The 13,192-nt window shown below is 49.1% G+C and overlaps 1 protein-coding gene across 2 annotated transcripts in view; it reads left to right on the top strand.

Annotated features, from left to right (window-relative positions):
* The window catches only part of LOC147096593 (NACHT, LRR and PYD domains-containing protein 3-like), a 118,753-nt gene that overhangs the window by 22,078 nt on the left and 83,483 nt on the right, over positions 1–13,192 (top strand). The window contains exon 2 of one of the 2 annotated variants that reach the window (XM_085975390.1): positions 7,045–7,140. In XM_085975390.1, the coding sequence (XP_085831516.1) occupies positions 7,077–7,140 (64 nt within the window). In that variant the 5' untranslated portion in view covers positions 7,045–7,076. Of the gene's footprint in view, positions 1–2,786; positions 7,141–13,192 lie in introns of those variants that run through there. The other variant, XM_085975391.1, reaches the window with a different exon arrangement.

Genomic DNA, 13,192 nt, shown 5'->3' with positions numbered 1-13,192 from the left:
ATAGGGTAATAATAGTGGGGGATTTCAACTTCCCCAATATAAATTGGGATAGTCAGAGTGTGAAAGGCTTAGAGGGTGCAGAATTCTTAAAGTGCATCCAGGAGAGCTTTTTGAGCCAACATGTAGAAGTCCTACAAGAGAGGGGGCGGTACTGGACCTAATTCTGGGGAATGTAGCCGGGCAGGTGGTGGAAGTGTCTGTAGGAGAGCATTTTGGCGATAGTGACCATAATTCGGTGAGATTTAAGGTGGTCATGGAAAAAGACAAAGACGGCCCGGAAATAAGGGTTCTAAATTGGGGGAAGGCCGATTTTAATAAGATAAGGCAGGATCTGGCCAAAGTGGACTGGGAGCAGCTACTTATAGGAAAATCCACATCAAAACAGTGGGAGGCTTTCAGAAGGGAAATAGAGAGAGTACAACACCAACATGTTCCTGTCAAGGGTGGGACCAACAAGCAAAGGGAACCTTGGATGACAAGGGATATACAAAAATGCATTAGGAAAAAAAGGGGGGCTTTTGGCAGTTACAAAAGACAAAAGACGGAGGAAGCCCTAGAGGAGTATAAAAGGTGCAGGGGCATACTTAAAAAGGAAATTAGGAGGGCGAGGAGGGGCCATGAAATAACACTGGCAAGCAAAATAAAGGAAAATCCTAAGATGTTTTATAAGTATATTAAGGGCAAGAGGATAACCAGGGAAAGGGTAGGGCCCACTAGGGACCAAAGTGGCAAGCTGTGCGTAGAGCCAGATGAAGTAGGTGGGGTTTTAAATGAATTTTTTGCCTCTGTGTTCACTATGGAGAAAGACGATGTAGACATAGAAGTCGGGCAAGGGGACTGTGACATACTTGAACATATTAGCATCGAGAGGGAGGAGGTACTAGCGGTTTTAGCAGGCCAAAAAGTGGATAAATCCCCAGGCCCGGACGAGATGTATCCCAGGCTGTTGTGTGAGGCAAAGGAGGAGATTGCAGGGGCTCTGACACAAATTTTCAGAACCTCTATGGCCACAGGGGATGTACCAGAGGACTGGAGAACAGCTAACGTAAGTACCATTATTCAAGAAGGGTAGCAGGGATAAACCAGGGAATTACAGGCCAGTGAGCCTAACATCTGTGGTAGGGAAATTATTGGAAAAAATTCTGAGGGGCAAAATTAGTCTCCACTTGGAGAGGCAAGGATTAATCAGGGATAGTCAGCATGGCTTTGCCAAGGGTAAATCATGTCTGACCAATCTGATTGAATTTTTCGAGGGGGTGACTAGGTGTGTGGATGAGGGAAATGCTGTGGATGTGGTTTACATGGACTTCAGTAAAGCTTTTGACAAAGTCCCGCATAGGAGACTGGTCAAGAAGGTAAGAGCCCATGGGATCCAGGGGGCCTTGGCGCATTGGTTCCTAAACTGGCTGAGTGGCAGGAGGCAGAGGGTGATGGTCGAAGGTTGCTTTTGTGACTGGAAGCCTGTGTCCAGTGGGGTACCTCAGGGATCGGTGCTGGGTCCCTTGCTGTTTGTGATCTACATTAATGATTTGGATGAGAATGTAAAGGGTATGATTAGTAAGTTCGCAGATGACACAAAAATTGGTGGGGTGGTAAATTGCGAGGAGGAAAGCCTCAGGCTACAGGATGATATTAACGGGTTGGTCAGATGGGCGGAAAAGTGGCAAATGGAATTTAACCCTGAAAAGTGCGAGGTGATGCATTTTGGACGGACAAATAAGGCAAGGGAATACACAATGAGTGGTCGGACCCTAGGAAGTACAGAGGGTCAGAGGGACCTTGGTGTACATGTACATAGATCCCTGAAGGCAGCGGAACAGGTAGATAAGGTGGTTAAAAAGGCATATGGGATACTTGCCTTCATTAGCAGAGGCATAGAATATAAGAGCAGGGAGGTTATGATGGAGCTGTACAAAATGCTGGTGAGGCCACAGCTGGAGTACTGTGTGCAGTTCTGGTCACCTCACTATAGGAAGGATGTGATTGCTTTGGAGAGGGTGCACAGAAGATTCACCAGGATGTTACCTGGGATGGAGTGCCTCAGCTATGAAGAAAGACTAAACAGGCTGGGGTTGTTTTCCTTGGAGCAAAGGAGGCTGAGGGGGGACCTGATTGAGGTGTACAAAATGATGAGGGGCATAGATAGGGTAGATAAAGAGGAACTTTTCCCCTTAGTAGGGGGGTCAATAACAAGGGGGCATAGATTCAGGGTAAGGGGCAGGAGATTTAGAGGGGATTTGAGGAGGAACTTTTTCACCCAGAGGGTGGTTGGAAGCTGGAACTCACTGCCTGAAAGGGTGGTAGAGGCAGGAACCCTCACAACATTCAAGAAGCATTTGGATGGGCACTTGAAATGCCATTGCATACAAGGCTATGGACCAAATGCTGGAAAATGGGATTAGACTGGACAGGGATTGATGGACGGCGCAGACATGATGGGCCGAAGGGCCTCTTTCTGCGCTGTAAAACTATGACCTGGTCTCTGAAGCTTTTTCAAGCTTCCCACTCGAGCCTCCCGCCGACACCCGCAGTCTGAGACCTTACCTGGGTCTCTGAAGCTTTTTCAAGCTTCCCACTCGAGCCTCCCGCCGACACCCGCAGTCTGAGGCCTTACCTGGGTCTCTGAAGCCTTTTCAAGCTTCCCACTCGAGCCTCCCGCCGACACCCGCGGTCTGAGACCTTACCTGGGTCTCTGAAGCTTTTTAATGATTCCCGCTCTCGCCTCCCGCCGACACCCGCGGTCTGAGGCCTTTCCTGGGTCTCTGAAGCCTTTTCAAGCTTCCCACTCGAGCCTCCCGCCGACACCTGCGGTCTGAGGCCTTTCCTGGGTCTCTGAAGTTTTATCTCGAGGGCTGGAATACAAAGGGGTAGACGTTCTGTTCCCAGCTGTACAGAGCTCTGGTTAGAACCATTTAGAGAACCGCACTTCGGGAACAATATCTTGGCTTTGGAGGTGGTGCTGCTCCGATTCACCAGAAAGATACCGGGGCTAAACGCTTTACATTATGAGGAGAGATTGCATTGACGATGCTTTTATTCCTTTGATTATACAAGATTAAGGGGTGACCTAATTGAGGTGTTTAAGAAGATGAAATATATTGCTAGGACAGAGAGTTAAACTATGTCTTTTTGTGGACCAGTCCAGAGAAAGGGGCATAACCTTAACCGCAGAGTGAGGCTGTTCAGGGTGATGTTAGAAAGCATTTCTTAAGACACAGTTTAGTGGAAATCTGGAACACTGGCCCTCAAAAAGCTGTGGAGGTTCGGTCAATTGAAAATTACAATACTGTCATTGATAGATCTATGTCAGGCAATGGTATTTAGGGTAACAGAACCAAGGTAGGTAGACGGATTTAAGATACAGCTCAGCCATGATTGAATTGAATGGAGTGAAGAGTGAATGAATGGCCAACTCCTGTTCTTATATTCTTATTCCTCTATTTATAAAACCAATGGTCTCGTATACCTTTCTAAATGCTTATCATCCTGTCCCGCCACCTTCAAAGATTTCTCTATGTGTACCCCCAAGTTTTCTGTTCCTGCAACCCCTTTAAAATTGTAACATTTAGTTTATATTGCCTCATTCTTCCATCGAAATAGCATCACTTCACACTTCTCTGCGTTAAATTTCACCTGCCATATGTCTGTCCATTTCACCAGATGGTCTATTTCCGCCTGAATTCTTCTGCTATCCTCCTCACGGTTTACAACTTTCCTGAGATTCGTGTCATCTACAAACTTTTAAATTATGCTCTGTATACCCAAGTCCAGCTCGCTAATATATATCAAAAGGAGCATTGGTCCTAATACACTAAAATTGGCCTAGTGACTGGAGGCAGAGGGTGATGGTCGAAGGTTGTTTTTCTGACAGGAGGCCTGTGTCCAGTGGTGTACCACAGGGATGGGTGCTGGGTCCCTTGCTGTTTGTAGTGTACATTACTGATTTAGATATGAATGTAGGAGGTATGATCAGTAAGTTCGCAGATGACATGAACATTGGTGGAGTGGTAAATAGTGAGGAGGGAAGCCTCAGGCTACAGGACGATATAGACGGGTTGGTCAGATGGACAGATAAGTGGCAAATCGAATTTGACCCTGAAAAGTGTGAGGTGATGCATTTTGGGAGGACCAACAAGACAAGGGAACACACAATGAATGGTAGGACCCTAGTAGGGACAGAAGATCAGAGGGACCTTGGTGTGCATGTACATAGATCCCTGAAGGCAGCAGGACAGGTAGATAAGGTGGTTAAGAAGGCATATGGGATACTTGCCTTCATTAGCCGAGGCATAGAATATAAGAGCAGGTAAGGCCACAGCTGGAGTACTGTGTGCAGTTCTGGTCACCACACTATAGGAGGGATGTGATTGCATGAGAGAGGGTGCAGAGGAGATTCACCAGGATGTTACCTGGGCTGGAGCGCTTCAGCTATGAAGAGAGACTGGACAGGCTGGGGTTGTTTACATTAGAGCAGAAAAGGCTGAGGGGGGACCTGATTGAAGTTTACAAAATTATGAGGGGCATAGATAGGGTAGATAGAAGGAAACTTTTTCCCTTAGTAGAGGGGTCAATAACCAGGGGGCATAGATTCATGTTAAGGGGCAGGAGGTTTAGAGGGGATTTGAGTAAAAACTTTTTCACCCAGAGGGTGGTTGGAGTCTGGACTTCACTGTCTGAAAGGGTGGTAGAGGCAGGAACCCCCAACATTCAGGAAGCATTTGGATGAGCACTTGAAACACCATAGCATACAAGGCTATGGGCCAAGTGCTGTTAAATGGGATTAGAATAGACAGGGCTTGATGGCCAGCGCGGACAAGATGGGCCGAAGGGCCTCTTCCTGTGCTGTATTACTCATGACTCTATGACCGATCCCTGGGGATGCCACTGTATACTTCCCTCCAGTGTGAACAATATCGGTTCAAACTACCGTCTGTTTCCTGTCTTTTCGCCAATTTAGTATCCACGCTGCCACTACTCCTATAATGCCATTGTTTACCTAAATTGGTAACCTATCTATTATGAGGTACTTCATCAAACGACTTCTGAAAGTCCACATATAGAACATTAACTGCACTACCTTCATCAACCCTCAACTATTTCATCGATTAACCCAATCAATTCAGCCAGATTTGATTTGCCAAAAAAAAAAAAAATTTGCGACTTATTGCCCATCCCTAATTGCCCTTGAGATGGTGGTGGTGAGCTGCCTGCTTGAACCGCTGCCGTCTGTGTGATGAAGGTACTCCCACACTGTTGTTAGGCAGGGAGTTCCAGGATTTTGACCCAGCGATGATGAAGGAACGGTGATATACATCTATGTCAGGATCCTGTGCTATTTGGAAGGGAACTTGGAGGTGGTGGCGTTTCCATGCGCCTGCTGCCCTTGTCCTACTAGGTGGAAGAGGTCGCTGGTTTGGGAGGTGCTGCCGAAGAAGCCTTGGCGAGTTGCTGCAGTGCATCTTCTACACGGTACACACCGCAGCCATGGTACGCCGATGTTGGAGGGAGGGAATGTTTACGGTGGTGGATGGGGTGCCAATCAAGTGGGCTGCTTTGACCTGGATAGTGTCGAGCTTCTTGAGTGTTGTTAGAGCTGCACTCATCCAGGCAAGTGGAGAGTATTCCATCACACTCCTTACTTGTGCCTTGAGAGGCAGAAAGGCTTCGGACAATCTGGAGGTGGGACACTCGCCGCAGAATACCTAGCCTGTGACCTGCTCTCTTTGCCACAGTAATTATGTGGCTGGTCCAGTTAAGTTTCTGGTCAATGGTGATCCCAAGGATGTTGATGGAGGGGGATTTGGCGATGGTTAGTCTCTCGCTTGTTGGAGATAGTCACTGTCTGGCACTTCTGTGGCGTGAATTTTATCTGCCACGTATCAGCCCAAGCCTGAACGTGGCCCAGGTCTTGTTGCATGGGAGCATGGAGTGCTTTATTATCTGAAGAGTTGTGAGTGGCGCTGAACACTGTGCAATCCTCAGTGAACATCTCCATTTCTGAACTTATGCTGGAGGGAAGGTCATTGATGAAGCAGCTGAAGATGGTTGGGCCCAGGACACTGCACCGTGAACACCTGCGGTGATGTCCTGGGGCTGAGATGATTGCCCTTCAATCAAAACAACCATCTTCCTTTGTATTAACTCATGTTCTTCCAAGTGACAATGAATTTTGATTTGGATTTTTCTCCCTAGAAGTTTCCTCATCATCAATATTAAGCTGAGTCACCAATAGTTATTCGATTCATTATTCTTCACTTTTTTTGATCATGGAAGTAACATTTGCAACCCTTCAGTCCTCTGGCAGCTTTCCCATATCCAAGGATTGGGAGGTTGTGGCAGACTTTTGTGGTGGCTTTTTTAAATTTGAGCCCTGTCAACAATTTAGTGCATCATCCTAATCGATTTATATCCTGTCCAATTTCTCTACCACCTCCTCCTTTACTGTGCGATTGGCAGCATCCTCTCCTTTAGTAAATATGGATGAAAAATGTTAATTTAGTACCTCAGCCCATGACCTCTGCTTCCACAAGATGATTGCCTTTTTTGGTCCTTAATTGGCCCCACCTTTCCTTGGACTATTCTTTCACGATTTATATGTTTATAAAAGGCGTTAGTGTTCCCTATTATGGTACCACTAATCATTTCCCACACATTGTCCCTGCCCCTCTGTTGTTGCTGTTGTGTGTTTATTCCACCAGTGGCAGCGTCAGTGAAACAGCAAAGTGCTGAATTTTACAAAGTCTCAAACTGGTACTGAATTAACTGAATCACTTTTACATTTCCACAGTGGGGAAAGGAAAGGCCGCTGATTGATAGTTTCAATGGACGCACATGCGCAGGCACACACACAAATGGAGAATCATGATTGTAAAACAGCAGTCAAATCCACCAGTTGTATATTCATGGTGTTTTCTGAGATCCCAGAGCTAGCAGCTGCTGTACTGATGGGGGAGGAGGGACTTGATATCAGCTTTAACAAGGCAATGTTCTCCTTCTCATTTTAATATTGCTGTCCAATCCTCCCATTAATATTATATTTGTTAGAGCATCAGAGCCTGGGAACGCCTGTCACCACCATGGCTGAAGGTCCAGACAGGGGAGAAGAACCAACATCTGCAACAAGAATGAGAATGGACACAGGTAGGTTCACAAAGCTCATTAAAATACAATTTCTGTCCATGCAAAAGGTCCAGATCTCGGGCCGAAAACTCCAGCTCACACAATTCGAGGAAACAGGTCAGGGGCTGAGTACAAAGAAAGAAATGAGTGAACAACTAGAGGGTCACCGCAGTCATACGTGGAGGGGGCCTCTGAGTACTGGAAATGTTCAATAGATAACTGGTATTGGGGACTGTAAGGTGGAGAGAGACAGTGACTCAGAGGATCACAGTCACAGGTGGAGGGAGCCCCTGAGTACTGGAACTGTCCAATAGATACCTGGTATTGGAGACTGTAAGGTGGAGAGAGACAGTGACTCAGAGGATCACAGTCACAGGTGAAGGGAGCCCCTGAGTACTGGAACTGTCCAATAGATACCTGGTATTGGGGAATGAAAGGTGGAAAGAGACACTTTCTCAGAGGATCACAGTCACAGGTGGAGGAAGCCCCTGAGTACTGGAACTGTCCAATAGATACCTGGTATTGGGGAATGAAAGGTGGAAAGAGACACTTTCTCAGAGGATCACAGTCACAGGTGGAGGAAGCCCCTGAGTACTGGAACTGTCCAATAGATACCTGGTATTGGAGACTGTAAGGTGGAGAGAGACAGTGACTCAGAGGACCACAGTCACAGTTGGAGGGAGCTCCTGAGTACTGGAACTGTCCAATAGATACCTGGTATTGGAGACTGTAAGGTGGAGAGAGACAGTGACTGAGGATCGCAGTCACAGGTGGAGGGAGCCCCTGAGTACTGGAACTGTCCAATAGATACCTGGTATTGGGGACTGTAAGGTGGAGAGAGACAGTGACTCCGAGGATCAGTCACAGGTGGAGGGCGCTCCTGAGTACTGGAACTGTCCAATAGATACCTGGTATTGGAGACTGTAAGGTGGAGAGAGACAGTGACTGAGGATTACAGTCACAGGTGGAGGGAGCCCCTGAGTACTGGAACTGTCCAATAGATACCTGGTATTGGAGACTGTAAGGTGGAGAGAGACAGTGACTGAGGATCACAGTCACAGGTGGAGGGAGCCCCTGAGTACTGGAACTGTCCAATAGATACCTGGTATTGGGGACTGTAAGGTGGAGAGAGACAGTGACTCAGGGGATCGCAGTCACAGGTGGAGAGAGCCTCTGAGTACTGGAACTGGCCAATAGAAACCTGGTATTGGAGACTGTAAGGTGGAGAGAGACAGTGACTCAGAGGATTGCAGTCACAGGTGGAGGGAGCCCCTGAGTACTGGAACTGTCCAATAGATACCTGGTATTGGAGACTGTAAGGTGGAGAGAGACAGTGACTCAGAGGATCACAGTCACAGGGGGAGGAAGCCCCTGAGTACTGGAACTGCCCAATAGATACCTGGTATTGGGGACTGTAAGGTGGAGAGAGACAGTGACTGAGGATCACAGTCACAGGTGGAGGGAGGCCCTGAGTACTGGAACTGTCCAATAGATACCTGGTATTGGAGACTGTAAGGTGGAGAGAGACAGTGACTCAGAGGATCACAGTCACAGGTGGAGGGAGCCCCTGAGTACTGGAACTGTCCAATAGATACCTGGTATTGGGGTCTGTAAGGTGGAGAGAGACAGTGACTGAGGATCACAGTCACAGGTGGAGGGAGGCCCCTGAGTACTGGAACTGTCCAATAGATACCTGGTATTGGGGGCTGTAAGGTGGAGAGAGACAGTGACTCAGAGGATCACAGTCACAGGTGGAGGGAGCCCCTGAGTACTGGAACTGTCCAATACATACCTGGTATTGGAGACTGTAAGGTGGAGAGAGACAGTGACTGAGGATCACAGTCACAGGTGGAGTGAGCCCCTGAGTACTGGAACTGTCCAATAGATACCTGGTATTGGGGACTGTAAGGTGGAGAGAGACAGTGACTCAGAGGATCACAGTCACAGGTGGAGGGAGCCCCTGAGTACTGGAACTGTCCAATAGATACCTGGTATTGGGGACTGTAAGGTGGATAGAGACAGTGACTGAGGATCACAGTCACAGGTGGAGGGAGCCCCTGAGTACTGGAACTGTCCAATCGATACCTGGTATTGGGGACTGTAAGGTGGAGAGAGACAGTGACTGAGGATCACAGTCACAGGTGGAGGAAGCCCCTGAGTACTGGAACTGTCCAATAGATACCTGGTATTGGGGACTGTAAGGTGGAGAGAGACAGTGACTGAGGATCACAGTCACAGGTGGAGGAAGCCCCTGAGTACTGGAACTGTCCAATAGATACCTGGTATTGGGGTCTGTAAGGTGGAGAGAGACAGTGACTCAGAGGATCACAGTCACAGGTGGAGGGAGCCCCTGAGTACTGGAACTGTCCAATAGATACCTGGTATTGGGGGATGTAAGGTGGAGAGAGACAGTGACTCAGAGGATCACAGTCACAGGTGGAGGGAGCCCCTGAGTACTGGAACTGTCCAATAGATACCTGGTATTGGGGGCTGTAAGGTGGAGAGAGACAGTGACTGAGGATCACAGTCACAGGTGGAGGGAGCCCCTGAGTACTGGAACTGTCCAATAGATACCTGGTATTGGGGACTGTAAGGTGGAGAGAGACAGTGACTCAGAGGATCACAGTCACAGGTGGAGGGAGCCCCTGAGTACTGGAACTGTCCAATAGATACCTTGTATTGGAGACTGTAAGGTGGAGAGAGACAGTGACTGAGGATCACAGTCACAGCTGGAGGGAGCCCCTGAGTACTGGAACTGTCCAATAGATACCTGGTATTGGGGACTGTAAGGTGGAGAGAGACAGTGACTGAGGATCACAGTCACAGGTGGAGGGAGCCCCTGAGTACTGGAACTGTCCAATAGATACCTGGTATTGGGGACTGTAAGGTGGAGAGAGACAGTGACTCAGAGGATCACAGTCACAGGTGGAGGGGCCCCTGAGTACTGGAACTGTCCAATAGATACCTGGTATTGGGGTCTGTAAGGTGGAGAGAGACAGTGACTGAGGATCACAGTCACAGGTGGAGGGGCCCCTGAGTACTGGAACTGTCCAATAGATACCTGGTATTGGGGGCTGTAAGGTGGAGAGAGACAGTGACTCAGAGGATCACAGTCACAGGTGGAGGAAGCCCCTGAGTACTGGAACTGTCCAATAGATACCTGGTATTGGGGGCTGCAAGGTGGAGAGAGACAGTGACTGAGGGTCACAGTCACAGGTGGAGGGAGCCCCTGAGTACTGGAACTGTCCAATAGATACCTGGTATTGGAGACTGTAAGGTGGAGAGAGACAGTGACTGAGGATCACAGTCACAGGTGGAGGGAGCCCCTGAGTACTGGAACTGTCCAATAGATACCTGGTATTGGAGACTGTAAGGTGGAGAGAGACAGTGACTGAGGATCGCAGTCACAGGTGGAGGGAGCCCCTGAGTACTGGAACTGTCCAATAGATACCTGGTATTGGGGACTGTAAGGTGGAGAGAGACAGTGACTGAGGATCACAGTCACAGGTGGAGGGAGCCCCTGAGTACTGGAACTGTCCAATAGATACCTGGTATTGGGGAATGAAAGGTGGAAAGAGACACTTTCTCAGAGGATCACAGTCACAGGTGGAGGAAGCCCCTGAGTACTGGAACTGTCCAATAGATACCTGGTATTGGAGACTGTAAGGTGGAGAGAGACAGTGACTCAGAGGACCACAGTCACAGGTGGAGGGAGCCCCTGAGTACTGGAACTGTCCAATAGATACCTGGTATTGGAGACTGTAAGGTGGAGAGAGACAGTGACTGAGGATCACAGTCACAGGTGGAGGGAGCCCCTGAGTACTGGAACTGTCCAATAGATACCTGGTATTGGAGACTGTAAGGTGGAGAGAGACAGTGACTGAGGATCACAGTCACAGGTGGAGGGAGCCCCTGAGTACTGGAACTGTCCAATAGATACCTGGTATTGGGGACTGTAAGGTGGAGAGAGACAGTGACTCCGAGGATCAGTCACAGGTGGAGGGCGCTCCTGAGTACTGGAACTGTCCAATAGATACCTGGTATTGGAGACTGTAAGGTGGAGAGAGACAGTGACTGAGGATCACAGTCACAGGTGGAGGGAGCCCCTGAGTACTGGAACTGTCCAATAGATACCTGGTATTGGGGACTGTAATGCGGAGGGAGACAGTGACTCAGAGGACCACAGTCACAGTTGGAGGAAGCTCTTGAGTACTCAAACTGTCCAATAGATACTTGCTCTTGGGGACTGTTAGGTGGAGAGAGACAGTGACTGAGGATCGCAGTCACAGGGAGCCCCTGAGTACTGGAACTGTCCAATAGATACCTGGTATTGGGGACTGTAAGGTGGAGAGAGACAGTGACTGAGGATCGCAGTCACAGGTGGCGGGATCCCCTGAGTACTGGAACTGTCCAATAGATACCTGGTATTGGGGACTGTAAGGTGGAGAGAGACAGTGACTGAGGATCACAGTCACAGGTGGAGGGAGGCCCCTGAGTACTGGAACTGTCCAATAGATACCTGGTATTGGGGACTGTAAGGTGGAGAGAGACAGTGACTGAGGATCACAGTCACAGGTGGAGGGAGCCCCTGAGTACTGGAACTGTCCAATAGATACGTGGTATTAGAGACTGTAAGGTGGAGAGAGACAGTGACTCAGAGGATCACAGTCACAGGTGGAGGGAGCCCCTGAGTACTGGAACTGTCCAATAGATACCTGGTATTGGGGGCTGTAAGGTGGAGAGAGACAGTGACTCAGAGGATCACAGTCACAGGTGGAGGGAGCCCCTGAGTACTGGAACTGTCCAATACATACCTGGTATTGGAGACTGTAAGGTGGAGAGAGACAGTGACTGAGGATGACAGTCACAGGTGGAGTGAGCCCCTGAGTACTGGAACTGTCCAATAGATACCTGGTATTGGGGACTGTAAGGTGGAGAGAGACAGTGACTCAGAGGATCACAGTCACAGGTGGAGGGAGCCCCTGAGTACTGGAACTGTCCAATAGATACCTGGTATTGGGGACTGTAAGGTGGAGAGAGACAGTGACTCAGAGGATCACAGTCACAGGTGGAGGGAGCCCCTGAGTACTGGAACTGTCCAATAGATACCTGGTATTGGGGACTGTAAGGTGGAGAGAGACAGTGACTCAGAGGATCACAGTCACAGGTGGAGGGAGCCCCTGAGTACTGGAACTGTCCAATAGATACCTGGTATTGGGGACTGTAAGGTGGAGAGAGACAGTGACTCAGAGGATCACAGTCACAGGTGGAGGGGCCCCTGAGTACTGGAACTGTCCAATAGATACCTGGTATTGGGGACTGTAAGGTGGAGAGAGACAGTGACTGAGGATCACAGTCACAGGTGGAGGGGCCCCTGAGTACTGGAACTGTCCAATAGATACCTGGTATTGGGGGCTGTAAGGTGGAGAGAGACAGTGACTCAGAGGATCACAGTCACAGGTGGAGGAAGCCCCGGAGTACTGGAACTGTCCAATAGATACCTGGTATTGGGGGCTGCAAGGTGGAGAGAGACAGTGACTGAGGGTCACAGTCACAGGTGGAGGGAGCCCCTGAGTACTGGAACTGTCCAATAGATACCTGGTATTGGAGACTGTAAGGTGGAGAGAGACAGTGACTGAGGATCACAGTCACAGGTGGAGGGAGCCCCTGAGTACTGGAACTGTCCAATAGATACCTGGTATTGGGGGCTGTAAGGTGGAGAGAGACAGTGACTCAGGATCACAGTCACAGGTGGAGGGAGCCCCTGAGTACTGGAACTGTCCAATAGATACCTGGTATTGGGGACTGTAAGGAGGAGAGAGACAGTGACTCAGAGGATCACAGTCACAGGTGGAGGGAGTCCCTGAGTACTGGAACTGTCCAATAGATACCTGGTATTGGAGACTGTAAGGTGGAGAGAGACAGTGACTCAGAGGATCACAGTCACAGGTGGAGGGAGCCCCTGAGTACTGGAACTGTCCAATAGATACCTGGTATTGGGGACTGTAAGGTGGAGAGAGACAGTGACTGAGGATCACAGTCACAGGTGGAGGGAGCCCCTGAGTACTGGAAC

Source organism: Somniosus microcephalus, unplaced genomic scaffold (genome assembly GCF_052327205.1).
Source record: "Somniosus microcephalus isolate GS21.2 unplaced genomic scaffold, FLI_Smic_1.0 unresolved_chr1, whole genome shotgun sequence".
Lineage (NCBI taxonomy): Eukaryota > Metazoa > Chordata > Chondrichthyes > Squaliformes > Somniosidae > Somniosus > Somniosus microcephalus.
Note: the sequence above shows the minus strand (reverse complement) of the source record. Positions and strands in the feature narration are given on the sequence as shown.